Genomic DNA, 15832 nt, shown 5'->3' with positions numbered 1-15832 from the left:
GTTTTCAGTTTTGAATTCACCCTTCACCTTTAGTTCTTTGCTGCTCTAAAAAGTTCCTAAAAATAATTCTTGTTGTCTTTACTATAACATTTGTGCTCATTGGAATAAACAGTTGTTCTATAACTTACATAATGATTCCTTCTTTAATATCCCATATCTAAAATGAGGAGAATTAAAAACATTTCCTTCTGGTTATTCATAGTTTCTATTTGGAATTAATTTAGAAAAGGAGTAGGAAGATATGTTATAGATGAGTATAATATGTTGAATGTACATGCATGCACATTAAAAAACTTAGAATAAAACTGTCTTAGGATAATCATCCATTGCCTAATTTCAGTTATTCAAAGATAGTTATCCACTGTGAATTAGACATTTACTTTGAACCTTTTAAAAAATACTTTTTAAAAATTTCTAGCTCCTCTCTTGCATGCCTTCTAGTAATCTATTGTTTGATAATACCTAATAGAGGCAAGAATATAAAGTCAAAATTATAAAGTTTATTTGTGACTAGGGTAAAGGGATTGATTAACTTATCTCTTAAAATATGTATTTTTGGAAGAACTACAATATGTAAGTGCATGGCTGGTCTCCTCACTGCTCTTCCTGTCTTCAGATGCTCTAGGAAACCCAAACATGAATCATCCATTGACTGTTCTCCCAATAACTTAGAGACTACATCAAAAGCAAAGACATGCATATGTACATAACTCTAAGGTAGAAAGGGTTGAAGAACCTAAGAGAGGTACAGGCAAGATGGTAGAAATGTTCAGAGGAACGAAATATTTACCTCCTGCTTTGGGCAACAGGAAAGGTTTTATGAAAAAGATATCATTTGAGCTACACCTTTAAATAGTAATGTCCAAACTGGTGCTGTGAGATATTCTATTGGAGAGGGAGAAGAAAGTATTTGAAATTTTATTTGTTTGCAATCAAAAACATAAGAATTGTATTCTTTTTTTGTTGTTGCTGTTGTTTTTTAACATGTTTATTGGAGTATAATTGCTTTACAATGGTGTGTTAGTTTCTGCTTTATAACAAAGTGAATCAGTTATTCATATACATATGTCCCCATATCTCTTCCTTCTTGCATCTCCCTCCCTCCCACCCTGCCTATCCCATCTCTCTAGGTGAACACAAAGCACTGAGCTGATCTCCCTGTGCTATGCAGCTGCTTTCCACTAGCTATCTATTTTACATATGGTAGTGTATATATGTCCATGCCACTCTCTCCCTTTGTCCCAGCTTACCCTTCCCCCTCCCCATATCCTCAAGTCCATTCTCTAGTAGATCTGCATCTTTATTCCTCTCTTGCCCCTAGGTTCTTATGACCTTTTTTTTTTTTTTAGATTCCATATATGTACGTTAGCATACGGTATTTGTTTTTTCTTTCTGACTTAATTCACTCTGAATGACAGTCTCTAGGTCCATCCACCTCACTACAAATAACTCAGTTTCATTCCTTTTTATGGCTGAGTAATATTCCATTGTATATATGTGCCATATCTTCTTTATCCATTCATCTGTTGATGGACACTCAGGTTGCTTCCATATCCTGGCTATTGTAAATAGAGCTGCAATGAACATTGTAGTACATGACTCTTTTTGAATTATGGTTTTCTCAGGGTATATGCCCAGTAGTTGGATTGCTGGGTCGTATGATAGTTCTATTTTTAGTTTTTTAAGGAACGTTCATACTGTTCTCCATAGTGGCTGTAACAATTTACATTCCCACCAACAGTGCAAGAGGGTTCCCTTTTCTCCACACCCTCTCCAGCATTTATTGTTTGTAGATTTTTTGATGATGGCCATTCTGACTAGTGTGAGATGATATCTCATTGTAGTTTTGATTTGCATTTTTCTAATGATTAATGATGTTGAGCATTCTTTCATGTGTTGGCAATCTGTATATCTTCTTTGGAGAAATGTCTATTTAGGTCTTCTGCCCATTTTTTGGATTGGGCTGTTTGTTTTTTTGATATTGAGCTGCATGAGTTGCTTGTAAATTTTGGAGATTAATCCTTTGTCAGTTGCTTCATTTGCAAATATTTTCTCCCATTCTGAGGGTTGTCTTTTGCATTCCTATACACTAATGATGAAAAATCTGAAAATGAAATTAAGAAAACACTCCCATTTACCATTGCAACAAAAAGAATAAAATATCTAGGAATAAACCTACCTAAGGAGACAAAAGACCTGTATGCAGAAAATTATAAGACACTTATGAAAGAAATTAAAGATGATACACATAGATGGAGAGATATACCATGTTCTTGGATTGGAAGAATCAACGTTGTGAAAATGACTCTACTACCCAAAGCAATCTACAGATTCAATGCAATCCCTATCAAACTACCAATGGCATTTTTCACAGGACTAGAACAAAAAATTTCACAATTTGTATGGAAACACAAAAGACCCTGAATAGCCAAAGCAATCTTGATAAAGAAAAACGAAGCTGGAGGAGTCAGGCTCCCTGACTTCATACTATACTACAAGGCTACAGTAATCAAGACAGTATGGTACTGGCACAAAAACAGAAATATAGATCAATGGAACAGGATAGAAAGCCCAGAGATAAACCCACGCACATATGGTCACCTTATCTTTGATAAAGGAGGCAAGAATATGCAGTGGAGAAAAGACAGACTCTTCAATAAGTGATGTTGGGAAAACTGGACAGCTACATGTAAAAGAATGAAATTAGAACACTCCCTAACACCATACACAAAAATAGACTCAAAAGGGATTAAAGACCTAAATATAAGGCCAGACACAATCAAACTGTTAGAGGAAAACATAGGCAGAGCACTCTATGACATAAATCATAGCAAGATCCTTTTTGACCCATCTCCTAGAGAAATGAAAAGAAAAACAAAAATAAACAAATGGACCCAATGAATTTTAAAAGCTTTTGCACAGCAAAGGAAACCATAAACAAGATGAAAAGAATTGTATTCTTAACAGTATTTAATATATGACTGACACTGGTACTGCCCTGCATATCTCAGGCAAGAGATTTCAGCGGCCTAGAAGGACTGATTATGGTGCCTTCACTTGTTCAGTAGCTTTCAACATATCACAATTAATGTACCTGGTTAACTGGATTTATGAATTGCATTATCTAGTTTTAACTAAGCTAACCTAACCTTCACTAAATAGGATACATTGCTTTAAAATTTTCAGATAAAACAAACCCAAAAAAACAAAAAAACACCAAAATGAAAACATGGATTGAGGATCATTAGAAGACAAGCTCAAGCAAAAAACAAGATGTCAGAGTTAACAATTCTCTATTCCTAGAAGGAGTTATTGGTGAGCCATCTTACAAAGGAAGATCAATGATGATCTAATCAAAACTGACAAGAACTGGGCTAATAAAATTAGTTATCAAGAAGACTGCTTGAATTATGGATTTACATTCCCTAATACTCATGTTAAATTTCTCTTTAAGGGAGTATTGCATCTTGAGGTTATTTTAATGACGTTATCATTAGCAAGATATTTAAAATAGTTTCTTTTATCTTTAATTGATCTCTTTACAATTTACAATTCTGTATATGTTTTGTAATGTACATAATTTATTAGCACAGTAGTACACACGTAACATAAACAAGTAGCATATATAGAAGATTAAGGTAAAACGTGTTATTCTGTGCTTGACAGAGTAGGATGTATAAAGGCCCCAAAGCAACCTATTTGGCTATGAATATGAATGTTTTGCTGACTGAAACACCAAAAGTTCAATATGAAGAGGTCTTCAGAATGCCAGCTCCTAGCATAAGCATATTTGCCTTCTTGGAGCTAATCCCATGGAACAGGCACAATCTTAATGATTTTAGCCTCTGGGAAGATGTCATTTTTTTCCAACTGGGGGGTAGATAAAAGTTATTCAGCACCAGAGTCTAAGCCATAGAAATGAATTTTATGAGCTTCCCCTTTAGAGGTGCAAATTTGGATTTTATTCAGAGTAACCATCCTATCATGTGGCCATTGATTTTCTCATTTCCTATTCTTTTCTTCCTAAATAACCCCCACACTTAATTGGAGTCCCAGTGTCTCACATTTCGAAGAACATTTTCAAAAAGAGACACTGGAGTTTGGAGAAGAGTTCTAAGCTGGAGAGAAAGGCAGCTATCTGACTCAAGTTTGATATGCTCGCCTGCCATCATTAAAGTTTTCAAAAGAATTTCAGGAAACATTTGAGGCCTATTTTCAGAAAGAGAGAACTGTCAGGCCTTGAATGAAATAGACTCCCTGTAGAAAAGGGTGGAGGAGGTGTGTGCTATGATGCATCCTGGCACCATGGCCCAAGGCACACTGCTGGGGCAGCACCAAAGCACTCACACCTAACAAAGAGCAACACGATCTAAGAAAGTTACAAAAGAAAAAGGAAGGAAGGAAAAAAAATCTCAGCCCTGGTTTTTCTTTTCTATGTGTTTCTATTGTAATTTTGGTTTAATCTGAAATAAATGATTAAGTATACAATTCTAAACTAGGTTATAGTCCTTTTAATATATTCCAGTCTGATATCACCATGTGACCCTCTAGACAGAGCCATACAGTATAAAAGCAGGTCCAAATACCTGGGTATGGTATGAGTTTATCTTATCCCCAAGGCAAGAGATTTCTAGGGCAAAGGCTGGCATGTACAGACAAGAGGGTGGATCACACAGCTGGGCATAATACTGGATGACTACTATTTTACAATAATATTGTTTTAACTTTTACTTGAGGAGGCATTACATATGTTATCTCACATAGCATTAGCTAAATAGTTGAATATTAGGCCAGATAGGGGGAGAAAGTAAAAAATAATGTGTTTGTCTAAACTAGCACTGATTATTTCATTCAAGTTTTAAAATCATACCCTTTACTTAAATGAAAATCAGCTTTGGGTCACTGTACAATAATTCAATATAGCAAATCAATGGAGAACAGCAATAGTGGCACATTAACAAAAAGACTAGCTACAGAAATCAGGATACCTCAAGTCATACTCAATCTAAATGAGCCCAATGAAAATGGTAGGCCTTATAGTGTCCTAATATTTAATAAACTGCAGCTATATCTGACTAGACTAGGGGAGGGAGGGAATGCCAAAAATTTACTGGCAGTTTTTATCATCTCCAAAACATCAAGATCAGATACTGGTGGCAAGCCAGACACTTGAACTCTCTCTGTATTCAATCTATTAGCTATGATAAGCCTTTACTAAGTTAGTGGTCTTTTCACCCCCTGTATGTTTCTTCAACTGGACCTTAGGATAACACTGGGCCATGACCAGATTTAGAAGTGAGTTGGTATGTTGGCTTTAAGAAGGTCTAAATGTCGAATAATAAAAGCTAAATTATATTATTTTCATAAATTGAAAATGATTATTTTCTGAGCCCCCAAATTTGATCTGATATTAAAGGAACAAGAGCAGCCTGTATATCACAGTAGTTTAAGGGGAAGCTGGAAAAAGTGCCCAGGCTCTGTAAGAGATCATGTACATGATTAATGCCGAGGCCACTGCCAACAGGAAAAAGAGGGACTGCCACAGTCGGAGAGTGTGATTATATTTACAGTGCATTGGCTTTGGTTAATGTGGGTGCTCAGAGAAGTAATGTATAGAGAGCGAGAAAAGACCTGTTTTCAAATGTTGGTGCTGAGTATGGATTTTCCATCATGTCCTGAGAAAGTATCGATGAATAATGACATACAGTCCTATTTTTTGGTGGTGGTGGGGTTTGCTGCTGCTGGAGGGGTACTTTCCCATGAATGAGGGGATGTACAAATGGATTTCCTTGTCAGTTTTCACCCCCCATGTGAGTCTGGAGAGCCACCACTGAGACGTTTATCCCTTATTTCACAGTTTCTTAACCAATTGCTTCCAAGAGGTTTCTTAAATGATTGTAACCATAGTGTCCCTAAATGACCCCTTGAAGTAAGCAGCAGGTATACTTTTTGAATGTCTTATGAAAATAAGTTTCAGAGTTTTCAAGGCCTGTAGGTCCAAAAGAAAAAAATGAATATTTATAATAATCATCTGAAAACCATTCCCCATCTCCCCCAGAATAGGACTTCTCCTCTCATTTTGCCCCATGTTAGACTTTGACATGCTTTCAGGCAGTGGTTGTGTGTGTTTCACGGGCAGCTCCAGGAGGAGAGAGAGGCACGCTAAAATCCCTGTGTGCTGGATGGGGAAAGAGCAGCACCAGGCACAAAAATAGTCTCTCTGGGTAACTCTGGTTTTCCCAGATCTTCAGATTTCTTCAGGCCCCACCCTTTGATATGAATTGTAAGGAAAGGAATATATAGCTAGCAAACCATTAAGAACTGCTAACCTGAAACTTTCGCTGGCAGTTGTAAAAATAAAGAACTAGCAAGCTGGAGAAGCAACCCCCAGAGTGCTGTCAATTTGTTCAAGCTGATTTGGTCTAAGTCCAGGAAAACCAGTAGTTCCCTCATAGGAGCCAAGTCTGACTACTTGGTCGTGACTCTTGAGGATTCCAGCAGCCTGAATAATGGCTCTCCAAGGTGTCCACCTCCTGATCCTCAGAAGCTGCGACTGTTACCTTCTAAGGCAAAAGAGACTTTGTATATGTAATTACATTAGAGATATTGAGATGGGAAAATTATCCTGGGTTATCTGGGTGGGCCTGATGTAATCACAGAGGTCCTCACAAGAAGAAGCAAGAAATCAGAAAGGAGAAGGCCATCGATGTGATGACAGGCAGCAATTGCAGTGATGTGCTCAGAAGACAGAGGAAGGAGCCACAGCTAAGGGACACAGGTGCCCACTAGAAGCTGAAAAAGGCAAAGGAATGGATTCTGGCCTCAGAGCCTCCAGAAGGAACCAGCCCTGCCAAGCCCTTGACTTTAGCCTGGTGAAAATTCTTTAGAACTCTGACCTCTAGAACTGTACAATGATATGTGTGTTGTGTTAAGCCACTGAGTCTGTGACAATTCATTACAGCAGCAGTAGGAAATGAATAAAATGACTCTTCTTGAAGAAAGATTAAGAGGACAATTGATTAACTATAGAGGGAGCAGTGAGAATCAGCATCCATGCAGCTACCAACTATAGTTTTCTCTTTAGGTTGATACAGGCATTTCCTTGCCATTGGAAAAGTGGTTGATAGTGACAGTGTTTCTTAGATGTCTATGATCTTTAGGTGAGATAGTAGAACAGCTTATTTTATTACTCAAAAATTGGGCTGAGTTCACTAGAAAAAACTTAGACTTATACACCACAATTTTCAACAGTGCTACAGTTCTCAAATGAACATTAATGGCTTCATTTTTGGTTCTAGCAAACTTCTGATGATCAGTCATGGGCCCCCATCACTGGGCTACATCTCTCTTTGAACCAAAACTAAAAAATCCAGGTGAGAGGGAAAAAAACAATTGTGATTTTCTTTTTCCCTACATGTATCTTCTTTCAGCCCCAAGTAGAATGGGAAAAAAAGGGGGAGAAAGAGAAAGAGAAATGTTAGTTTACTGATAAAAACATTCATTGAAAAAGAGGTTATTTATTTCATAACCCTTGGGAATGTTCAGATAGACAGTTAATGATGCTTTAATAGGACCCCACTCAGGACAATGGCTAAGAATCTCTGCTCTTGTATATCTCTTTGCAGTATATGAAACATTCCACTGATTCAGAGCTATCCATTTAATTTCAGTGTTTCAAGATGCATACTGACAGAAAACTTATGACAGTTTCCATCTACATGATTTCTTTTTAATTGGCTCTGAAAGTACAAATGACTTAAACTCCTTGCTTTTAAATTTAGACCAACTGATATTCATATAGCTTGGAGAAAAGTTAAGGGACTTTGAGCTTCTAAGCTTTTGATTCTTGTTTATAGGACAAAGATAATAGATTCTAGGAGCAGAATGAGCATGTAAGGCTGCATAAATTGTGATATGCACTATTATGGGAGTATCCATGATATGAATGGCAACTCTTAAATTTGTGCAGTGAACAACCTGAACAACACTATGCAGCAATGCTGGGTATGAGAAAATTGAGTAACTTAACAGTGGCTGGAACATAGTAAGCACACAAAAAGTTTGTTATATATGCTTTCAGTACAAAATTACATAGGAAAATAGTAAAATCTTCACACTTAGGAAGAACTGAAGAAGGTTATCTATCTGTTTTACTAAAGACAAAAAGAAGACTGTCTGGCTAGGTGACCTCTTCTTTGCCTACAACTTGGAAACAAATGAACTTTGCTAAATAAGGTCTATCCCTATATAATTATATAGAATTATAATTAAAGAATTCTGATTCTTCTGCTTCCACCTAAATGTTTAGCATTTTTGGTTCTTTAAGGGTATTCCATGAAATCTCCTCTAAATTTTACAGTCTGTCTAGGATTTGAAACAACATTAACAGGTGGAGAGTAAATTAGAAAATATGAGAGTTAAGAATAGACAAAAGATTTATGTCTCAGTTTTTTTTTAGAAAATTAGTTTTTACATTTGAGGAAGGGAATTCCTACTTCAAACACACACACACACACACACTTGTGCACGTACACAGAGCCCATATACACACAAACAACAACAACTGTAGCAGCAACAATAATAATATTAAAATAATATTAATAACTTTAAAAGTATTCTCCCCAGGCTGATCCCCCAAAAGATCTCTAAAATAAGCCCTATCCTTGTTTCATAAACAAACACAATATTGAACATGAAAGGCTATTATCACCATGCACAAAGTAAACTTATGTAATTTTTATTTTTAATAATAAACCATCTACATAGTGACAATTTCAAAACAAAAAATAGAATTGGTCTTCTGCCCAGGCAAAGTACATCTCCTATAATTTCAGCTGTATTGGTGAAGAGACTTGGGATTTTCCCAATTTTTCCCCACCTACTTGGTGACATCCAAAATTCCCTTCACAGGGAGCACACACTTTCGTTGCTAAAACGACAAAAGAAAATATAGGATTTTAGCACCTCTGGGACTGTATATAGAGGAAATGCTATGAGTTCATAAAACGCTGTTTTCTTTTCTTCCTGTGCCCAGATAGAATACTTCTTCCAGCTTTCTTTGCAGTTACATGAGTCTATGTGTCTGGATTCTGGAATACGGGTGGGAGTGATGTGTTCTAATTCTTATCCTGATCCCTAGAATTCCCCATGAGATCCTCACTCATTTTCCATGTCAGGTGTCTGGATGCAATGAATCCTTCTGAGGGCTGTGAAGCCTTAGAGGTTAGGTTATCTTATAATGAGAAGGGGCCTGAGTTCTTAAATGACTGTGTGGTACATGACCCATCACCCACAGTCCACCTTGACTGTGATGTGAGAGAGGAATAACCTTTATTGGGTTAAGCCCTTAAGATATTTTTATGTTGTTCTTATAGCAGCCAGGCTACTCTGAATAATATGGAATGAGGGGAGCAGAAATGAAAAAATATACATATGCAATGTTCAGACAATATTTTCCCTCTTTCATGGGGCAACACCTTTTTCAGACTTGAATCTCAAAGATTCCTCAGAATACTAATTACTCAGGATGGTTGTTAGCTGATAACTCACTAGCTTATTTCCCAAGGACTTTTATAGGGTTCTCAAAACTTGAGAATGACACTTTACAAGAGAAAGTAACACCCAGAGGGAGAGAGTTGCCTAATTCGTTTCATGTTTGAATAGTACAGAAACAGTATGTCCTTGCTTGAGTCTGGCATCTCTTTTTATCTCATCATTTTCAGCTGCTTCCATGATAATTACTTTTTTCTTTTGTATCTGAAGTCAGAATTACAAGTAAGAGAATTCTGACAGTACCCCTGTAGAGCTAAATCATTAATCTTGGGGCATTTATAACACCAAAAAGACCTGTCATTAAATGTAATTCAGCTCCTTAAAAGCAGTTAAAGAACAGCCTTGAACAACAGTAACAAGTACACACACACGAAGTTTATAGGTACACATATATTTATATTTTTTTATTAGTAAAAGGATATTATAGACAAGGCTGTACAGAGTTATATTGTCAGCAGGTGTAAGAAGGAACTCAATTTAATCGCCAGTTCATATCGTCTGGCAAGTGTTATAATTATTAAATAAAAATTCAAAAGGTAATTTTTTATAAAATATTTGTAAAGGGATTAGGAAAATAAAACATAAAATTTGCTGAGCACCTAATGTGTGCCAAATATTGTGTAAAATACATGATTTTGTGTATCCTTACCATGTGGCAAGTAACACAATTATTATTTTAACCAAGAGAAAATAAGCTCAGACCAACAAACTCATTTCCCCGAGGCTACATGGCTAATAAGTATTAGGACGCAGACAAAATGTATTTCCCAAGTCCGTATTCATTTCACTGTACTTTATTGCAGCACTAAATTTGAGTGTTAGAATTAAATAACTATGTCTAAAGCTGAGATTCTCAGGTAAAAGTTCTATTTGTTGTATTATAAATAAAAATCAACATTCAATCTCTCATCCTAGTATGGCATTTATAGTGGTTGAGTTGTGAATTTAGTGATTAGAATCCAGGGAGAAAGGGAGAGGGAGGAAAGGTATCAAGAAAAGTTATAATATCTCAAGAAAGAAATCTCAAAACCGTAGGCTACTGGTGCTATTTCAACACTTTGATGGGACTGAAAAAGCCTGTGTAATATAGCACATTTTTATTTTATTGGGTCTGGGACACAGATTTGGTTTGTGTTCCTTGAGGCTGTTGTGTATGAGCAAGTCACTGCTGGGGGGCCTTCTTGCCACCTGGTGTCTAAATCTAACCCTCCTCTTTGCTCTATTGCATTCACGGTAACTCCCGCCAGTGTCTAAGGAGATCTTTTTAAATATTTTAATGTCATCTTAGTATATTTTATTGGAAGTAGTGTAGAATAGTCATTAAAAGCAGATTCTGTAGCTAGACTACCTGAGTTCAAATCCCATCTCTGATACCTAATAGCTGTGTCGCTTGATAAAATATATATTTAATATCTCTTTCCCTCAGATTTCTCATCTGCAAGATAAGGATAATAATAATTCTAAGTTCATAGGATTATTATAATGATCAAATTAATTTGTGTATGGGATAGTACCTAGCACATAGAAAATACTAAGTGTGTTAACTACTATTATGGACCATACTATATGCTATCATTGTTTTCATCTCTTAAGTTAACCACAATGTCATGAGACTTATTCTATAAAAATATAAAGGAGAAAAGGATTAAAGGGAAAGATTTTGGTCATGAAAGGGGGAATAATATTAAGTTATCAAAGATTTAGGGGCTACAAAGTGCAAAAGATATAAACAAGTCTTTTGTTTTATTTTTAATCAGTAGCAGAAAATACCAAGTCATTTCAAAGATATTCTCTGTCCCTAGAAAGATAAAATAAATCCACGAAACTTATTTGATATTTTCTATTATCAAACCAGATCTCTAGTTAGTTGAGCTGTTACTGATCAGCTGTATCATCTCCTTGCTTCTCATGCTAATCAGGAGAAGGAAGGGAGAGGTGGATGCCAGAAATTGAGAGACGACAGGGAGAGGAGTGAGAATCATGGTTGGGGCAGTATCAAAAATGGCTGAGAGGTTTGTATTGTACCAATAAATCAAGTTTCAGAGGCATCCCTTTCACTTGTTAATAAAATTGTCTATGGCATCAACATCACTGGGTTATTTCAGTCTTTCTCATTATACCATCTAAGCTACAATTTAAGAGATTAACTGGCAGACTGTCTACTTCAGAGCTTGGTCTGCCCTCCTTTTTGAGGACATAGATTATTATTGTAACCACTATTTATGAAAGATTTCTGGCCTCTTGTTTCCTTAAAATATTTCCAAAGTCTACCCCCTCCTCCTTGGATATCTTTCTCTGCAGGATCCAAACTCAATGATTTAAGACACAAGTGGCTGACAGAGATCCTGAGAACCCATTATGAAAATGAAGGCAGAAACAACCTTTGAATGTATTTCCAATTTAAAAAGCCTTCATGACATAGCACATTTCAGGCTGAGAATGTTAAAAATTTATCATAGTTTCAGTAATTGCAGCTTCCTCTGGAACTTGGCATAATATGGAATCATTTGTAAAATGTATATTTTGTCTGGCATTCAGTAGGAAGCTTGCCAGGCAATACATTTAATTAGGAGCATGAGGAAAAGAGAATAATTGTAGTCTGTCACAATATATTATTGTTACTTTTAAGTTCTATATGTGTTTAAGATAGTCGTCTCATAACAAGGTGTGTATTTAAAGCTAGAGGTAATTTCCTTTTCATCAGCCCAGGGTTTTTATACAGGGAAATATATTATTTTGAGGGGAAGGGTACATTAGCTACATCCCTTAGATAAAACTCTTTGTCCATTGTTTAAGCTAAGTGAGCATTAGCCCCTCTCCTTAGTAACAAATTTTTTCCGTTGTTTAAGACCTTGAAAATTGATGCATTGCCTTTTGGGAACTTGGACAGCTTTATTTAAGTTTAACTTTCTCTGGAGATGCATAGACATAATGAAATGCAGTGCCTGTCTTGAACATAACCATGTACATAACATCTAGTCCTGCCTGATGCATAAAGTAAATTTGATAAGAGCAAGTCAAAAAAATTGTAATGATTAATGTTGATTTTTTTAGAAAAATTCAAAGCAACTTGTGTCAGCAGATTCAAAGAGGAGAAGTATGGTGATAACCATCTACTGAGGCCAGGTTTTCATCCTCTTAGCCGTGAGGTCCCATTTTTACAGGAAAGCTTGCTTGTAATGTATGAGAGGCCCCATGAATAAAATGCAGTGAAAGGGCCTTTTTGACACACTAGTCACAAGTGATTTGATGTTCAGGCTTTCAGGTGTAGAATACTCTGATCATTTTCCTTTGCATGAATCCCTCTATCTTGTATTAGTATAGAATGATAGTCCCTATGTGAACAGAGATTTTTCTCTTAACAATACATCTTATTAGATTTAACATCAGGGCATCTACCCTCAAGACTGGTCCAAGACATAAATAAGATATTGGACAAAGATTGTGTCCATTCCCCTTCTCTTCAACTCCACTGTATTTTGGCCTCTCAAAATCTCCCTTTCCTCACCCTGACTGGCTTATTCCTTCTTCCCACCTTCCTCACTCTTCTTACTCCCAAAGCATCAAAACAGATGGCAAAGCATCAAAACAGTTGCATTAGTGAGTGATTTCTTCAGGGTCCTATTCTCTGCTAGGAACAAGGAACAGAAACCACATAATTGGAATCGCCAGTGTGTTGATACTCAGTAGAGGGTTAGGAATTGGACATAAAGGAGTAAGGAGAGGAGCAGTTTTAGGTGGATGGAACATTAATATTCATTCAGGTCAGTTATTCATTTATTTTTGAGGAATGAGAAGACAGAAAAATATCTCCTTACCTTATCCCACTCCAACTATGTAAGAAGTGTACTTCTTTCTTAACTACATTGCAAATCCCTAAATAAACCTAACTTTTATTCCACGGCATTAGAAACCAAAATTATCTTAAAATAACAGGCACAAAAATAACAACTTATTGAATGCTTACTTCGTTTAAAACAATGTTCTGAGTACTTTGTGGAAATGAAATCATGCAGTCCCTAGAATGACTTCATGTGGGGGCTGCTCCTATTTCCTTTCACTGGGAAACTGGGGCATAAAGTGGGTATTTATTTTGTTTGACTTACACAAATGGTAAGAAGCAGTCTGTTTGGGGAAATAGTCCAAGATAGTGTGACTCCAGATTCATGCTCAACTACTCTGATATTACTAGGAGATAATTGTGTAGGAGAGGTAATGTGATAAAAACAAAGTACAGTTAACCAAAAAAAAAAAAATTAAAAATAAGAGGATTAACAGCATCCCTGCTAATCAAAGTACACTGTTGAACATATAAGATGTAAGATGTCCAAAATCTCATGTTTCCACCCAGAATGGAGAAAATACCTTTGCCTTCAGGGGTCTACATCCACCAAAAGTATCTCTGGGCTAAGGTTTATTGTACAAAATACATGGGAAATGAAGATCAAATGGAGTCCATCTTCTTGGCAAAATATCCTGAATCTTAACAAAATAGGCCTTTTAAAATTTTTTTTTCATTTAATACTGGAATCTATACATGGCCTGTTTAAAACTAAGTATGTAAAACCAATGGCTTATACTTTGGGGTACAAATCTTGTGTGTGTGTGTGTTTGTGTGTGTTTGTATCTTAGCATGAACCACTGCAACAAACATGTATTCTTTTATTTTAAGGGGAAAAGGACCACTGAAGCATACAACTGATGTGATCTATGCAGCTAAAATGATATCAGAATCAGGATCAAGGATGGACGTCCTTGCTCGGCAGATTGCCAACCAGGTGAGTTCTTTACAAATGGATGTGATGAAAGTTCATGGTAATTGCTCTCTGTCATTTGACATTGTTTAAAACAAAGTTGAATTTTTACTCTGTTGGGTTGTTTTTCCTAAATTATTATTGAATTATTTTTATTTTTTTTTGCATAATTAACACACAAGTAGTGGAAAATTTATTCTGAGGAAGTTTATTTCTTGGTGCTTTATTGTTACTACTATTATCATTATTATTATTATTTAGGGCTGAATTATTTTTAAGATTTTTGAGCTTCAAATGTATTCAAATTATTCTAAATATCAGCTTTATGAGTTTCAGATATACTCAAATTATTTTAATTGGCTGTAATACCCAGTGTTAGTATTCTTTTTCTTAATATCTCAGATTTCTTATTTTTGCTCTTCAAAATTGGTGCTTTTCAAAAGTATGTTAGGTTTTCTGTGTAAACAATACGTTCTGGCATTCTATGTAAAACTGTGAGACAAATAGTAATTAGTAGAATACTGAAGTGAAGATATAAAAGGTAGGAAGTATTTAATCCTTATAGATGCTCTAAATACTTGGTTTCCTTTCTTTAGATTTCTGATGTCTCTATTCCAGTTTTCTAAGCAGCAGCTACATTATTAGAGTTACCTTTTGCTTAACTTTAATTGAGAAATCTGTCAGTTTCTTTAGTTAATGTACTGAGATATTCAATTACTATTTCAAACTGAGATATAGTATTCCTTTGCAGGTTTTACATTATTCAACTCTATAATAAATATTTATCTATCTTTGGGGGAAAAAAAACACTTGTCTTTTTAAATCTGAAACTACTTCATATCTTTTTTGTGCATATACTTTAAGAGAAACTTTATTAGGCTACTTATTATTATTTTATCTTTTTATCCTCTTTTTCTTGGAACCTGAGAAACTTTCTCTTATTAGATATTATATTTTTGGATATACGGGAAGAGAAGTAAACAAGGAAAAATAATAACAGACAAATATTTTAAAACATTCTTGAATATATATATATATATGATCATATATGATCATATATATTTTTTCAAGTTCTTGCTACTTTAAGCACTATAAACATGTTATTAATCTTTTTAGTATTCAGCATTTACAGTTAAAAACAAGCTCTATTCTAATATAATTCAAAATCTATTATGAATAAATGACTGAAGCCCAAATCTGCCCATGGTTTTCTGTGTTTTAGAATTTTATTGCATTCACTTTTATGAGACAAAATAGTAGTAGGATAAATGAAACCATAATACATTAAACAGATTTATGTGTTCTAATAACTTTTAAAATACTTAATGATTCCTAGCAGTGTACTTCTCTTTATTTTAGAATGCACAATTTTCCAAGTCCAAATAATTGTGTCACTTTGAAGTTGTCCTTTTCTTCTTTACTGATATTCTTCTTTAATTGGATTAGGTCACCTTGCAGTAGGTACTTCTATAACATAGATGTATTAAATTATGCTATTGTTTTTAACATTATTCACATTGCATGGA

The 15832-nt window shown here is 35.4% G+C and overlaps 1 protein-coding gene across 1 annotated transcript in view; it reads left to right on the top strand.

Annotated features, from left to right (window-relative positions):
• Window positions 1–15832, top strand: part of CTNNA3 (catenin alpha 3) — a 1654963-nt gene that overhangs the window by 1575379 nt on the left and 63752 nt on the right. The window contains exon 16 of the mRNA XM_082639545.1: window positions 14225–14330. Coding sequence (XP_082495671.1) covers window positions 14225–14330 — 106 coding nt within the window. The remainder of the gene's footprint in view (window positions 1–14224; window positions 14331–15832) is intronic.

Source organism: Mesoplodon mirus (assembly GCF_964341445.2).
Source record: "Mesoplodon mirus genome assembly, chromosome: 2".
Classification (NCBI taxonomy): domain Eukaryota; kingdom Metazoa; phylum Chordata; class Mammalia; order Artiodactyla; family Ziphiidae; genus Mesoplodon; species Mesoplodon mirus.
The sequence above is the reverse complement of the archived record's forward strand: the minus strand, read 5'-3'. Positions and strand labels throughout refer to the sequence as shown.